The sequence below is a fragment of the Dendropsophus ebraccatus genome, chromosome 6 (assembly GCF_027789765.1).
Source record: "Dendropsophus ebraccatus isolate aDenEbr1 chromosome 6, aDenEbr1.pat, whole genome shotgun sequence".
In the NCBI taxonomy this organism is placed as follows: domain Eukaryota; kingdom Metazoa; phylum Chordata; class Amphibia; order Anura; family Hylidae; genus Dendropsophus; species Dendropsophus ebraccatus.
Window position 1 is genome coordinate 83,179,198 of NC_091459.1, and position 14,066 is coordinate 83,193,263.

General features: G+C 46.3%; 1 protein-coding gene across 1 annotated transcript in view; it reads left to right on the forward strand.

The window, feature by feature from the left end:
- The first annotated feature begins 1,697 nt into the window (after window positions 1-1,697).
- PPM1L (protein phosphatase, Mg2+/Mn2+ dependent 1L) overlaps window positions 1,698-14,066 on the forward strand; it is a 175,809-nt gene continuing 163,440 nt past the window's right edge. The window contains exons 1-2 of the mRNA XM_069973841.1: window positions 1,698-1,930; window positions 2,013-2,497. Coding sequence (XP_069829942.1) covers window positions 2,099-2,497 — 399 coding nt within the window. The 5' untranslated portion in view covers window positions 1,698-1,930; window positions 2,013-2,098. The remainder of the gene's footprint in view (window positions 1,931-2,012; window positions 2,498-14,066) is intronic.

Consider the following 14,066-nt stretch of genomic DNA (forward strand, 5'->3'; position numbering starts at 1 on the left):
GCAGGAGTGGGTATACAGCAGGGGTGGGTACTGTATACAGCAGGAGTGGGTACTGTATACAGCCGGAGTGGGTATACAGCAGGGGTGGGTATACAGCAGGGTATAAAGCAGGAGTGGGTATACAGCAGGGGTGGGTATACAGCAGGGGTGGGTGTACAGCAGGGGTGGGGATACAGCAGGAGTGGGTATAAAGCAGGGTCTACAGCAGGGGTGGGTATACAGCAGGAGTGGGTACTGTATACAGCATGAGTGAGTATACAGCAGGAGTGGGTATACAGAAGGGTGGGTATACAGCAGGAGTGGGTACTGTATACAGCATGAGTGAGTATACAGCAGGAGTGGGTACTGTATACAGCAGGAGTGGGTATACAGCAGGAGTTGGTACTGTATACAGCAGGAGTGGGTATACAGCAGGAGTGGGTATACAGCAGGAGTGGGTACTGTATACAGCAGGAGTGGGTATACAGGGTATACAGCAGGGGTGAGTATAAAGCAGGGTATACAGCAGGGGTGAGTATACAGCAGGGTATACAGGGTATACAGCAGGGGTGAGTACTGTATACAGCAGGAGTGAGTATACAGGGTATACAGCAGGGGTGGGTATACAGCAGGGTATACAGCAGGGTATACAGCAGGGGTGAGTACTGTATACAGCAGGAGTGGGTATACAGGGTATACAGCAGGGGTGGGTATACAGCAGGGGTGGGTATACAGCAGGGGTGGGTATACAGCAAGGCTGAGTACTGTATACCGCAGGAGTGGGTATACAGGGTATACAGCAGGTGTGAGTACTGTATACAGCAGGAGTGGGTACACAGGGTATACAGCAGGGGTGAGTATACAGCAGGGTATACAGGGTATACAGCAGGGGTGAGTATTGCATACAGCGGGAGTGGGTATAGAGGGAATACAGCAGGGGTGAGTATACAGCAGGGTATACAGGGTATACAGCAGGGGTGAGTATTGCATACCTCACGAGTGGGTATAGAGGGAATACAGCAGGGGTGAGTATTGTATACAGCAGGGTATACAGGGTATACAGCAGGGGTGAGTATACAGCAGGGTATACAGGGTATACAGCATGGGTGAGTATACAGCAGGGTATACAGGGTATACAGCAGGGGTGAGTATACAGCAGGGTATACAGCAGAGGTGAGTACTGTATACAGGAGCCAGGGCAGCACCAGACAGATGAGTGTAGTATTTCTGGGATGTGCTGTGTTTTTTTTACTTATGTGTTTTCTTACTTTCCAGCATGGGGGACTGAGAAGCAATGGCAGCCGTGACAGGAGCTGCCGGGCTGCACCCCCTCCTCCGGGCCTCACTTCATAACTAATCTCTGACAGGAATAAGAACTAGATCCGTTCTGGAAGATTAGTTCATTTTTATTGACAAACTCCCCCTAGGACGCGGAGTGTGTGAGCCATCCCAAGGACAGCTCCGTCCATGCCTGGATGAGGCGGCAGCTCCTGTGCACACGGTGCGGTGACAGCACGGTAATGGCCGGGGTGACAGGCGGCAGCAGATGCTCCGCACTCTCAATGTTTTATTATTTCTGTCCCTCCTCGCTTGCAGTGTTCCTGCTCGTGGTGGACTGTACCATCTGCTCACTGCAGTGCGGGGGGAGCTTTCTCTTCAGGACATTTGCCTGGGTTCCTTACTGAATCCTTGTATGTTTATAAGAGAGAGGGAGCAGCGTTTTATACTAAGTATACAGTACATCGTGCTAATGTGAGTCACACGGCTCTTAAAGGGGAAACAGATACGACTGCAGTGAGGCCACCCCCATCCTTCCAGGGCTTATAGAAGTCCGGTGTGGGGGAGACGTCCAGAGCAGCCGGTGTCTGCACCCTATGACAGCCCTGCAAGGTGCTGAACGGACAGAAGCCGGAGCGGACGGGCTGCAGCTGCGTGTCCTGTACCGCAGCAGGTGAAGCCGCAGCGTGTGCCCTGTGTCCTGCTCATGCCGGGCGCCCACCGCTGCCAGTGACCGTGCCCCTTCTTTGTCCTAGGTGCTGCAGACCTGTGCCCCCTGCCGGGGAGGAGTTCGGGCAGGGGTCAGACTGCCATGCACTGATCGCCCTCCTCCAGGACATCAATGATAGAGGATACCATGACTCTGCTGTCTCTGCTGGGTAGGATCATGCGCTACTTCTTACTCAGACCGGAGACCCTGTTCCTGCTGTGCATCAGCCTGGCGCTCTGGAGCTACTTCTTCCACACAGACGAGGTGAAGACCATCGTGAAGTCCAGCCGGGATGCCGTGCAGATGGTGAAGGGGAAGGTGGCCGAGATCATGCAGAATGACCGCCTCGGGGGGCTCGATGTGCTGGACGCCGAGTTCTCCAAGACCTGGGAGTTCAAGAGCAACAATGTGGCCGTGTACTCCATCCAGGGCCGGCGGGACCACATGGAGGACCGCTTCGAGATCATCACCGACCTGCTCAACAAGAGCCACCCGACCATCTTCGGCATCTTCGATGGGCATGGAGGAGAGGTAGGTGGCTGGAGGGATGTCCAGCATCTGCATGGCTCTGGGGGATGTCCGACCAGTCCTGGGGTCACACGCAGGGTCAGGGGGCAGGAGGGCACACATAGGACATGCACTGGTAGGAGGTCCAGGTGGGTACAGGGTATGGCAGGAGGGCACACATAGGGCATGCACTGGTAGGAGGTCCAGGTGGGTACAGGGTATGGCAGGAGGGCACACATAGGGCATGCACTGGTAGGAGGTCCAGGTGGGTACAGGGTATAGCAGGAGGGCACACATAGGGCATGCACTGGTAGGAGGTCCAGGTGGGTTCAGGGTATGGCAGGAGGGCACACATAGGGCATGCACTGGTAGGAGGTCCAGGTGGGTTCAGGGTATGGCAGGAGGGCACACATAGGGCATGCACTGGTAGGAGGTACAGGGTATGGCAGGAGGGCACACATAGGACATGCACTGGTAGGAGGTCCAGGGTATAGCAGGAGGGCACACATAGGACATGCACTGATAGAAAGTCCAGGTGGGTACAGGGTATGGCAGGAGGGCACACATAGGACATGCACTGGTAGGGGGTCCAGATGGGTACATGGTATAGCAGGAGGGCACACATAGGACATGCACTGGTAGAAAGTCTAGGTGGGTACAGGGTATGGCAGGAGGGCACACATAGGGCATGCACTGGTAGAAGGTCCAGGTGGGTACAGGGTATGGCAGGAGGGCACACATAGGACATGCACTGTTAGGAGGTCCAAGTGGGTACAGGGTATGAGGGATACTCATAGCAGAGAGGAGAGGTGGGTGCCAAACAGATGGATCCCCTATAGGTGCATGCTTCTGGGTGATATAGGAGCCATCCTAGGAACTTGTAGGGCACACAACCTAGTTTAACCTAGGGTTGGTACATGTTACAGCATGGGGGGCACATATAGCCTAGGGATTGGTGGGCAGAGAAGAGAGGTAGGGGCAACAAAAAGGTGCAGGATTTAGGATCTAGGAACTTGCAGGACACATACTGGTAGATGATTCAGGTACAGGTTAGGGCAGGGAGCACACATAGCCTGGGAATATATAGGTATAGAGGAGAGGTAGGTAGAGCAAAGGAACAAGATGTACCAAGAGATGCAGGGCAGACACCGAGAGAAGGTCCAGATGGGTACATGTTATTGCTGGAAGGTAACACATAGCCAAGGCATTGATGAACATGTAGGAGCTGTACTTTGAACAAGGAGGGATGCCCATAGCACTGCATGGTGTAGGATCAGTCCTGGGGTCACACACTGGCAGAGGGTGCCAGTGGGTACAAGTTACTGCGGGAAGGACATATACACAAAGCTTAGGTATTGGGTCTTCAGCAGTCCAGGTGTGCTGGCAGTTGCAGTTTTGCAGGAGCTGGAGAGCCACAAGTTGGGCAACAATATGATACAAGGAAAGATCTATGTATGGTGCTGGTAGTTACATATTACAGGGAGGTTACAACATAACGCATGTAATAAAGCAATACTGCAGCAATGGCACAGACAGATGCCAGGCAGAAGTGTCATAGTCCCATCACATAAGGTCCTGAAGGATACAACTCATTGATCTACTACAGTATAATACTGTACCAGAGAGCTGAATGCCTTTAGACTCTTACCTCCCATCATGGATGATCAGTATAAGCATATTAGCTTAGCTGATACGTGTAGTGCAATGATGCATGCATAGCTAATATAGTTGTATCATGTGAATTGTACCACCAGGCACTTATAGCACAGTATTGCTATGGTCATAGTTCACACTGCAGCTGGTAGGGTTTCTGAGCCGCTGTCTATAGGAAGAAATGTATATATACAAAGCATTATATCTGACCCTTGCCTCTGCTTTGAGGATGTCGGCAGCATTGTATACAAGTAGTGGTATTTCTATACACAGACATGACTATAGTTATGGAGCAGCTTACATGGTAAAGCCCACTAGGATGGAAAGGTTGCCCAGTCTTTTCTCTCATCATCCATCACAATGTAATAAAACTATTTATTAGGCAGATGCTATATGATGCTATATTCACTATATGCTGTATGCACGCTATACATGACCACTTAGTCTCTTATACAGAACATTTCACAACCAGCACCTTTAGCCTATGTGCACACGCTGTATGAGACCGGCTGTTCCCTGACCCCGGCCTGGTCACGGAACGGCCGGTCTCTGGATCTACTTAAGTACCAGCCGTGTGATCTTTCCGGCCGCGGAGCTCTGATGCGGGCACATCAGTGCGCGCTCGCATCAGAGCTTACCATAGCCCACAGTGAAGCGAGCGGCCGGAGCCACTTGCTTCACTGTGTGAACTGACAGGTCTTTCTGCGGCCGGAATTCACTGAATTCTGGCCGCAGAAAACTGACCTGTCACTTTTTTTCCAGCGCCGCACAGGATCCCGGCATACGATGTGTGTACGCTCCGGCCGGAATCCAATTGAGATTAAGGCTATGTTCCATCCCGCAAAACTACGGCCGTAGTTTTACTTAAAGTGAACATAGCCTTAAAGGGGTAGTGCGGCGGTAAAAAATTATTCACAGAATAACACACATTACAAAGTTATACAACTTTGTAATGTATGTTATGTCTGTGAATGGCCCCCTTCCCCGTGTCCCACCACCCCCACCCGTGTACCCGGAAGTGTAGTGCTTTATACATACCTGATCCGTGCCGACATGCGTCCGCCATCTTGTGCCAAACATCATCTTTGGCCGGCCGTCCCAAACACCTTCGATCTTCCCGAGTGCCCGCCGCGTCATCAGCTGCTCAGCCGCGATTGGCTGAGCATAACTGGGTGGGGGTGGTGGGACACGGGGAAGGGGGCCATTCACAGACATAACATACATTACAAAGTTGTATAACTTTGTAATGTGTGTTATTCTGTGAATAATTTTTTACCGCCGCACTACCCCTCTAAATTGGAAACTTGCATCAATAATTCATGGAGTGACATGTGGATTTCTGATGCAGATTTCTTTAGAAACTATAGTGGGATTTTTCAGATGAAATAAAACTCTGTGTGAACAAAGCCTACAGCTTTCTATTCATATAGGGATATATGTCCTAGGTCTAATCTGGATATATTGGTGATGGATTATGGTTGTAGATTATACCAATAGCTCATAGTGCGGGGAACGTATCTGGTAAAGATTTATCACAGGCAACTTTGTATTCTTATAAAACTAGTCACTTTATGAAAATACATCAAGACCCTATCAAACTACTGCAATAATCTTACTAATAAATAAAGTGTGCATTGTTTTCTGAGCGTATTGCAAGGAATGTGCTGGGTAGCCCAGTGACCCTGTCTCTAATGTCATGGGAGATGTCAGGGATCCTGGTGCGTCACTTACAATGCACAGTGCTGTAACAGGCTATAGACTTGCTTATATGGAACAGTGAGCCATAACAGATACCAGCGGGAAGTCTCTGTACATACATAGAAGACCTTTTGTCCGCTCATCGATGGATGCAGAAATATAGTCACTTTACTGCTGCTGTGAGGAGATGTTATCTGTAATGGCGCGTTTACACAGACAGATTTATCTGACAGATTTTGGAAGCCAAAGCTAGGAATGGATTTGAAAAGAGCAGAAATCTCAGTCTTTCCTTTATTTCCTGTTCTCTGTTTATAGTCTGTTTCTGGCTTTGGCTTCAAAGATCTGTCAGATAAATCTCTGTGTAAACGCACCATAAGGTAATCTCATTATTATAATAGGCAGGGTTTAGAATGACAGGGAGAATGAGTGACATCTCTATTTTTCGCCTGATATGGGGTAGATAGCATGCCTCAGGCAGACAGAGAAGGGCTCCTCGCTGGGCATCTTGAGGTGCCTTTGGCGACTGGTGACCCCAAGCTGCTGTACAGTGATGTCCTCCCTCTCTAGGCAGCCGGCGCGAGGGAGGACATCACTGTGCAAAGAGCTTGGGTGACCCTCAATTCATTGCCAGCAGCCCGCTAGCCCCCCACCAGCTAGCAGATTTTCAACCCGTCAGCCGCATGAAGAGGAAGGACATCACTGTGCTGGAGCTCTTGGTCACCATTCGTCGAGGGCACCCCAAAATGACCGGTGGGGAGCCCCTCTCTGGCTGTCGTCCACCCATTTATTATGATGGGAATACCTGCTCCTTTACTGTAAGTTGTGGTGCACAATGTACCACTACTTACTGTTAGTCCAGAAGAGGTAAGTGGTGATGTAAGGATGCGTGGAAAAGCTGGATCCAATCCTGGGAAACTTCTCCACGATTGGATTCAGTATTTCCCGACACCCCGGGTGAAGCAGCAGGGAGCTGAGCAGCGCTGAAAGGTCGGCGGCTTCATGAGCAGAGCGCAGAGCAAAAAAAGCGCTTTGCTTCGTTTAGATGAGCATTCCTAGAAATGGTTATTCGGCTGATAATCGTCAAGCTATTATTCGTGCTGTAAAGACACTGCTGATCGGCATTCATGATCCTCCATGCTTCCTCCTTCAGCCATTATACTATATGGCAGCCACACTGCCGGGAGGGCATAGCTGTAAATGTTAATGGTGGGAGGTGGTGTTCTGTCAGAGCCCTCACCTCCCTCTTCTCTCTCTGCTCAGACATGGCCACAAGCTGTAAAGCAAATCTCTCTGACCATAGTACAGAGAGAGGAAGTGAAGGAGGCAGATTAGGAACTGGTCTTCATGTATGAGCTTCAAAAATAATTACAATAAAAAGATTTGTTAAAAAAAAAAGTATTACAAAAATAAATGTTATCGTCAGATACAATTTGTTTACAAATATTTAGGAGTTACAAACAAGACTGTACAAATAGTGCAAGGAACTCACAAATTACAGTAGCTTGCTTTGCATCTGTAGGTGCAATTACCTGCACGACTCCAGGTGTTATACTGACATACAGGTTATAAAAGGTGATGTCACATCAGAGTGATTGTCGGTGGCAGCCGACAGCCCACATTTTAGGCTTCAATGCCATATACGCTGACAGCCCGGGTGAGAAGCAGCGGGGACATTGTAATTGCTCATACTGGTGACATTGGAAACATTTTAGTGCATCCAATGATTTCACTTTGGAAATTACTTATCAAGGAGAGAGCCGCCGAGCTTTTCATTGATTTATTTTTTGCTGTTGTACTTTGGCATTAGTGCTCTAAATTTCCTTCAGCTGCTGCGTGAGATCAGGCAGGATGCCTTCCTGGAAAACTGAGCAGGACATGGCTTTGTACATACTGGAGATATCCAAAGTATGTGCACCCACAATAAACTAATCTGTTTTGCCCGGCCACCTTGAACGAATTACGACAGGTCATTTCTGTTTTATTATGAGCGAGTTTCCATCTCTAAGTTCTTGGAAAATGCCATAAAGCACTCCTGCCTGGTGTTGTAATGAGAAGTTATAGAAGGTGTTATAATTCTTTAGGTGATATTTTAGCATGGTGCAGTTCCCTGTTTCGCATATACTGAACCAGATTATCCCTGATTATCTCTAATAGCAGTAGGGGGATACTTACGCATAGCAGAAATCTCTGCAATTGTTCCATCGATCATAATAAAAAAAACATGTACACCGTACAGAAATAGAATGCCATTTAAAGGGAAACCCCACATAAGGAAAACCTGTTTTCTATTTAAAGTACATTAAAAGTTATATGTGTGTGTGTGTGTGTGTGTCTATATAATGTATTACCATATCTGTACGGTTCTACCACACTGGTAGCTGTTTGAAATCCAGGAAGTGAAGAAAAATGGCCTCTGTGCCAAATCTACATTGTCTCCTGCTTCCACTGCTCTCCCCCCTTAGGAGAAACAAAACTGCCTTGTGTGAATATCATCTTAGGTACTGTACTGTCTGCACACAGTGATCAACCTTCTTTAGACTATGTTCACACACCATATCTATTCATAAAAGTTTGGCCATTGTGGCAGTCGGCAACAACGCCCATACTTTTTACGAATAGATATGTGTCCTGTTTCTTTATGGGATCCTGGCCCGAGCATATACACATAGTATACGCTGCGGCCGGAATCCCTCGCAGCACCGCGAAGAACTTGACGTGTCAGTTTTCTGCGGCCGCTATTCAGTGAATAGAGGATGTAGAAAACCATGACAGTGCACACTATTAAGCGAGTGGCTGCAGCCGCAAGCTTCATAGTGTGCTGTGGGGAGTTCTGATGCGGGCGCGCACGATGGCGTGAAAGATCATCCAGCCAGTACTGCAGTACCGACCGGGATGATCTTTTTCAGACGGCCGGTCTCTTACGCCATGTGAAAATGGCCTTAGATTGTGTGCAGTATGGAAAACACAGCGCTTCCCACTCATCTGATTATCTTAGAGGGATCACAAGACCAGTCACAAAAAAAATTAGAAAATTCATGAAACCAGCCATGTGATCTGTCTGGTTGAGTCATGTGGCTTTTTTTTAATCTGTGACTGGTGGAACACCCAGACCACATTTGTATTGCACAGCCCATTCTCCTAGGTCTCTTGGTGACATCCTTGCACAGCTTGATCCCCCTTTACTATATTCTCAGTATTTTTGAAAACATATATGACATCTATATTCACCTTCAAATGTATTAAGTGACTTGGATATTTCTGTTCTTTCAATGTCGCAGTTGTTCTTTATGGCAGGTGTCTCGCTGTTCAGCAGTACCACCTTTCGGATACTAGTTTCCCTTTGCCTAGTTTGTTTTCAGTAACTTATTTGTTGCAGCTGAGCCCGGCACATAGCAATGTGGTGAGACGCTGGACAACACTCCGCAGAGCAGGGAGACATCTGGAGGAGGCAGTCACTGCTGCACAATGTGACATTCACAGCCAACATGAGGTCAGCTTTCCAGGATTAAACACTTGAACCCTGATACAAGGGATGACTTTTCATTTTTCTCTATTTTTTGACCTAGGGCCCTGACCTCAATTTGCACGATGACACTACGTCAGTCTGATTTTTTTTTTTTGTCTGTTCTGACATATATTGGACATGCAGTGCTATGTGTGTGTAGAGAATGATCTGTCAATCAAGCCCAGAAAGGTAGGAATAAGCCGTGGAGAACCACCTTCTTGACTTTATACCAAGTTCCCAGCTCATCTTTAAAACCATGATTTCTCTGAAACCATGCAGTGCTTTATATTGGCCGACAGGGAAGTGATAACAAGTGTCGATCTCAATAATCAGAGCTTGATTATCAAGCCTTCAAACAGCTCAATCAATCGATGGATTATTTGTGCAGCCCTTTAATGTGTAATTGTCATTTCAGAAAACTTGGTGGAGCCTGTCTTCATTGAACACAAGACAGTGGGGGGGGCATCCCTTAGCCGCTTGCTTCATGGTCCCATTGGTTCTAACAGTCAGTAATGAGAAGTTTTGACATGTTTGTGCGACATGTCAAAAGTTTTCAGAAATTGCTGGCTGCCTGTCATCATTGTTGGCTGCCGATCACCTACTTATACAGGGTGATGTGTGGCTTTTAAAGATGAGTTGTATGGCCAACTAATGAATGAAGGATGTATTCACACATGGTGTTTATTTTGTGTCAATAATGCATTTTGCTGCAATTTTTATTCTGTTTTGCGCAATTGTGGTAAAAGAGCACCATTCATTGCAAATTATCAGCAAAAATACATGATTAATTCAAAATGCACAAACACAGTCTCACATTGGCCAAATATTGAGAATGAGTGTGCCATAGGCTGTATCCATGTTTTCCAGAATTCCCTAGGGCTGCATTCATCCTCTTCAGCCACCGGTAATCAAATGCCGAACACCTGGTTTCAGACGAACCTGAGGTGCTCGAGATTCATTCATCTCTAATGAAAACATTTCATCTATATGCTGAAATATAGATCCCACTACATATAAACAACGGCAGTTACACGCAAAAAAGGGGCCATTTTTTGGGTATCAAACAACAGCCATTGTTATATATGAAAAATTGCATTGAAGTCTACGGACAACGTCGCAATAAATGAAATGAACATTATTTTGATGGCTGTAGCTAAACAACACTCGTTGTTCAATACATTGTGTGAAACAATGGGCGTTGTTTGCATTGACCTCAATGCAAATTATTGCATTATGCTTGTTCATAAAAATTAGGGTGTGTAAATGTAACCTTAAAGTGCACCTTTCATAATGGGCCACTTCCAGATCAGCAGCGAGATCCTCTGTTAATCCAGAAGTTTGGGTCTCCATGGATGCAGAGATGCAATGAAACCATAATGCATGCAACCCCCCCCCCCCCCCATTCAATCCAATGGCAATCGCACACATTATGGTCTCATTGCATCTCCATATCCAGAGGATCCATATACAGAGGATCCCACCGCTGATCCTCTGTAAACATACCGTATTTTTCGTACTATAAGGCGCACTTAAAATGCTATGATTTTCTAAGAAATTGTAAGTGCGCCTTATAGTCCAGTGCTATAAATGTCGGAGAAAAAAGAAAGTACTGAACCAGCACACCCAATATAGTATATCAAAAGAATCAAGTTTATTAGAGTACAGACACAAATATAAAAACATTTAAAAACAAGTACATATAGTGCATACCATAATAAGTAACACTAAAATCCTCGTCCACTGAATGGCAGCCAGTAAGCTGCCCAACTCCCACAATAAGGGAGAAAGAGGGATAATCAGTTGCTGTATGTAGAGGCAAAGTGCAGACAGTGCAAAATAAGGTTCACAAATGCATGATGAACTGCCACCTTCCCCTATAAACAGACAGGCTAAAGTACAAACATGTGCCAGCCCCGCTAAAGAGGGGACTAAAAAATACAACCTGTACCGCAGCCAATGCCGAGTGGACCAAGAAAGAGAAATGCCCAACGCGTTGCGTCGCACAATGCGACTTCGTCAGGGACCAGTCCAGTGCGCCTTATATATGGACTGGGACAGCTCCGCCCTCCATGGCGCAGATAGGCTGCTGAGCTCACATCTCCCCGCTACACAGTACAGCGCAGCGCTCCCTCACCTGGACTCTCGGCCCATGGCTCCGCAGGCCTGTCCTGCTCTCCCGCTGTAGCACTGTACCGCTCTCCCGTTGTAGCGCTGTACCGCTGTCCCGCTCTCTCTGCTCTCCGCAGCCCGGATGCAGGCTCAGGCATAGACTTTCATTCAATAGTGCCACCTAGTGGCCGGAGGTTATAGAGCAACACTATACTGTACTGAGGCTCCTAACTATGGTGGCCACAATGCTCCATGCAGAATTCTGCCAACGGGACTCGCTGGCAGAATTCTGCCTATCCTGCATGGTGCATTACGGCCACCATAGTTAGGAGCCTCAGTACTGTGACATAGTAAGGAGCTTCAGTTAAAACAGTACTGTGATCAGCAGGTGACATAGTAAGGAGCCTCAGTAAGTACTGTGATCAGCAGGTGACTTACGTTTTTCGTTTGTTTAAACTTATACACTATAATGCGGTGCGCCTTATAGTCTGGTGCGCCTTATATATGAACCTAGATGGCTTAGCAGGCTAAAATTGAAGGTGCGCCTTATAGTCCGGTGCGCCTTTTAGTCCGAAAAATACGGTATTCATGTTTTATAGACTAAATAGTAAAAAAGTGGCTGTTTTTTGACTATTTTATGCAACACTTTCTGACGATTTCAGTATAAAGTGTATGGGCATCTTATGAACCAGCCTGCAACAGATATAAACATTGAAGAAGCTGCAGGATTCGTGCAAGCAAGGGTAACCAGCTGATCGGCAGAGGTGTCGGGAGTCAGACCCCCTACTCATCTAATATTGATGGGATCAATTCTAGATGGCTATATAACCTCCGTGAGATCACTTTTATCACCAAACCTGTGAGTTCCTGTTGTATAACCTGGCTTCCACTTTAGTCCACAGAAGACGGCTCTTTTCTCTGATTTAAGCGATTGCTGAATTCCCTCTTTAGCCTTGGAGGAATAATTTGGTTGTGTTGTCAGGTAAATGGCAGATGTTGAATTTCTTTCACTAGCTTCATCTATTTTTCTATATATTTTACTTGGTTTCAGCAAAAGTGTAGCTGGATTTTATTGGCCATTGGACACATCTTGTAATTCAGGGTAACTCACAGCCATTTATACTATATCAAAGACGACATTTGTCTCCATCCATTTGATTTGGTTTTATCTGCATGACGTGATAATGTAATGGAGCTTTCACTCCAGCAGATGTATACGTCTTGTTCTCAGCCGAGCCAATTAATGGGAAACTGACACTCCATTCCCGCAACCGGGCAAGACGCTATGGTGAGAATACGCTGCTAAATTGGAGATAAAGAAGGCGGCACATCAGGATTCACCAGTTATGCTTTGCCTATAAGATCTATCCATCAGGTTCATATTATTGTGTCCTGCATTGTTTAAAAGCACTTAGATTCATGTCTGTGATTTATACATCTTATCCTACGTAGGGCTGAAGATTACTAATGGAAGTATTAGAAATACAGGATCTACTAGCTGTCAGATTAAATAGGAGTATATTGTTGGCAATATCAAGTAACTTACATTGGTTTGTCAGGAAACTATGTGATAGCTTACAGTCTCTTAGGCTCTGTTCACACTAGCGTCATGGTTTCTGTTGGTAACAAAGACAAGACAGCTATGCTAGATTCATAAAGTTCTAAATTTTATTACATGGATTTACCTTGCTTTTCTTATCGGACATGGTTTCCCATGCAATCTAGGCAGAATCTGCATAGAAATGCCACACATCTCATGAATATTCTGGGGTCATGCCTCATAATAAAACTTAAAAAGGATCTGTCACCCTGCCTGCCAGGGCAGAACCTGCCCGACCCTCTGGTGGAGCCCCATATACTTACCCCTTCCACGAAGTCCCGGTCTTGGACCCGAAATCGCATGGAAGGGGTAAGTATATGCAACTGGCCAGACAGGTTTCCTTTAAGTCAGCGTGCTGCCTGTCAGTACCTCATGCTGCCCTCAGATGATAGTACTGCATAAACAAAACATGGTGACAGGTTCCTTTCCATGGATTGTAAGATAATATTTTCTGCTTTCTTTCCCCCTGATTCGCTTATCTAGAAATCACATTCCCCACTCCATTTTTAACATTCATAATGGTGATGTAAGTTTGCCATTCAGAATAATGATAAATTAAGAGATTCATCTTAAAAAACAACTTCCATGTCAGCTGATCCAATATTACTTATCAATAAGTAAGTGAACCTTTGCTTTCAGTATCATTATGACTCCCTTGTGCAGCAATAACTGCATCTAAATGTTTCTTTATTTTATTTTTTTTTTTTTATTGGCAAGTAGCGGCTTTGTGACCCCACAGAACTTGCTCTTGGTGTGACCTTTGTTGGCCAACCACCTCTGGGGAGGGTAACAATGGTTCTGTCTGTACAGATGGAATCCACACTCTTTAGAGATGGTTTTGGAACCTTTGCAGCCTCATAGGCATCAACAACTCTGCTTCTGATGTCGCACGAAAGGTCCTTGTTTTTAGATCCTCTACTATTCATCATCTGTTCTTTATATTATTTAATTCTTTATGATCTGAACCTAAAAGCTACACTGTGTAAGAGCTTATATATAGAAAACTCCAAAGGGTTCACACACTTTCG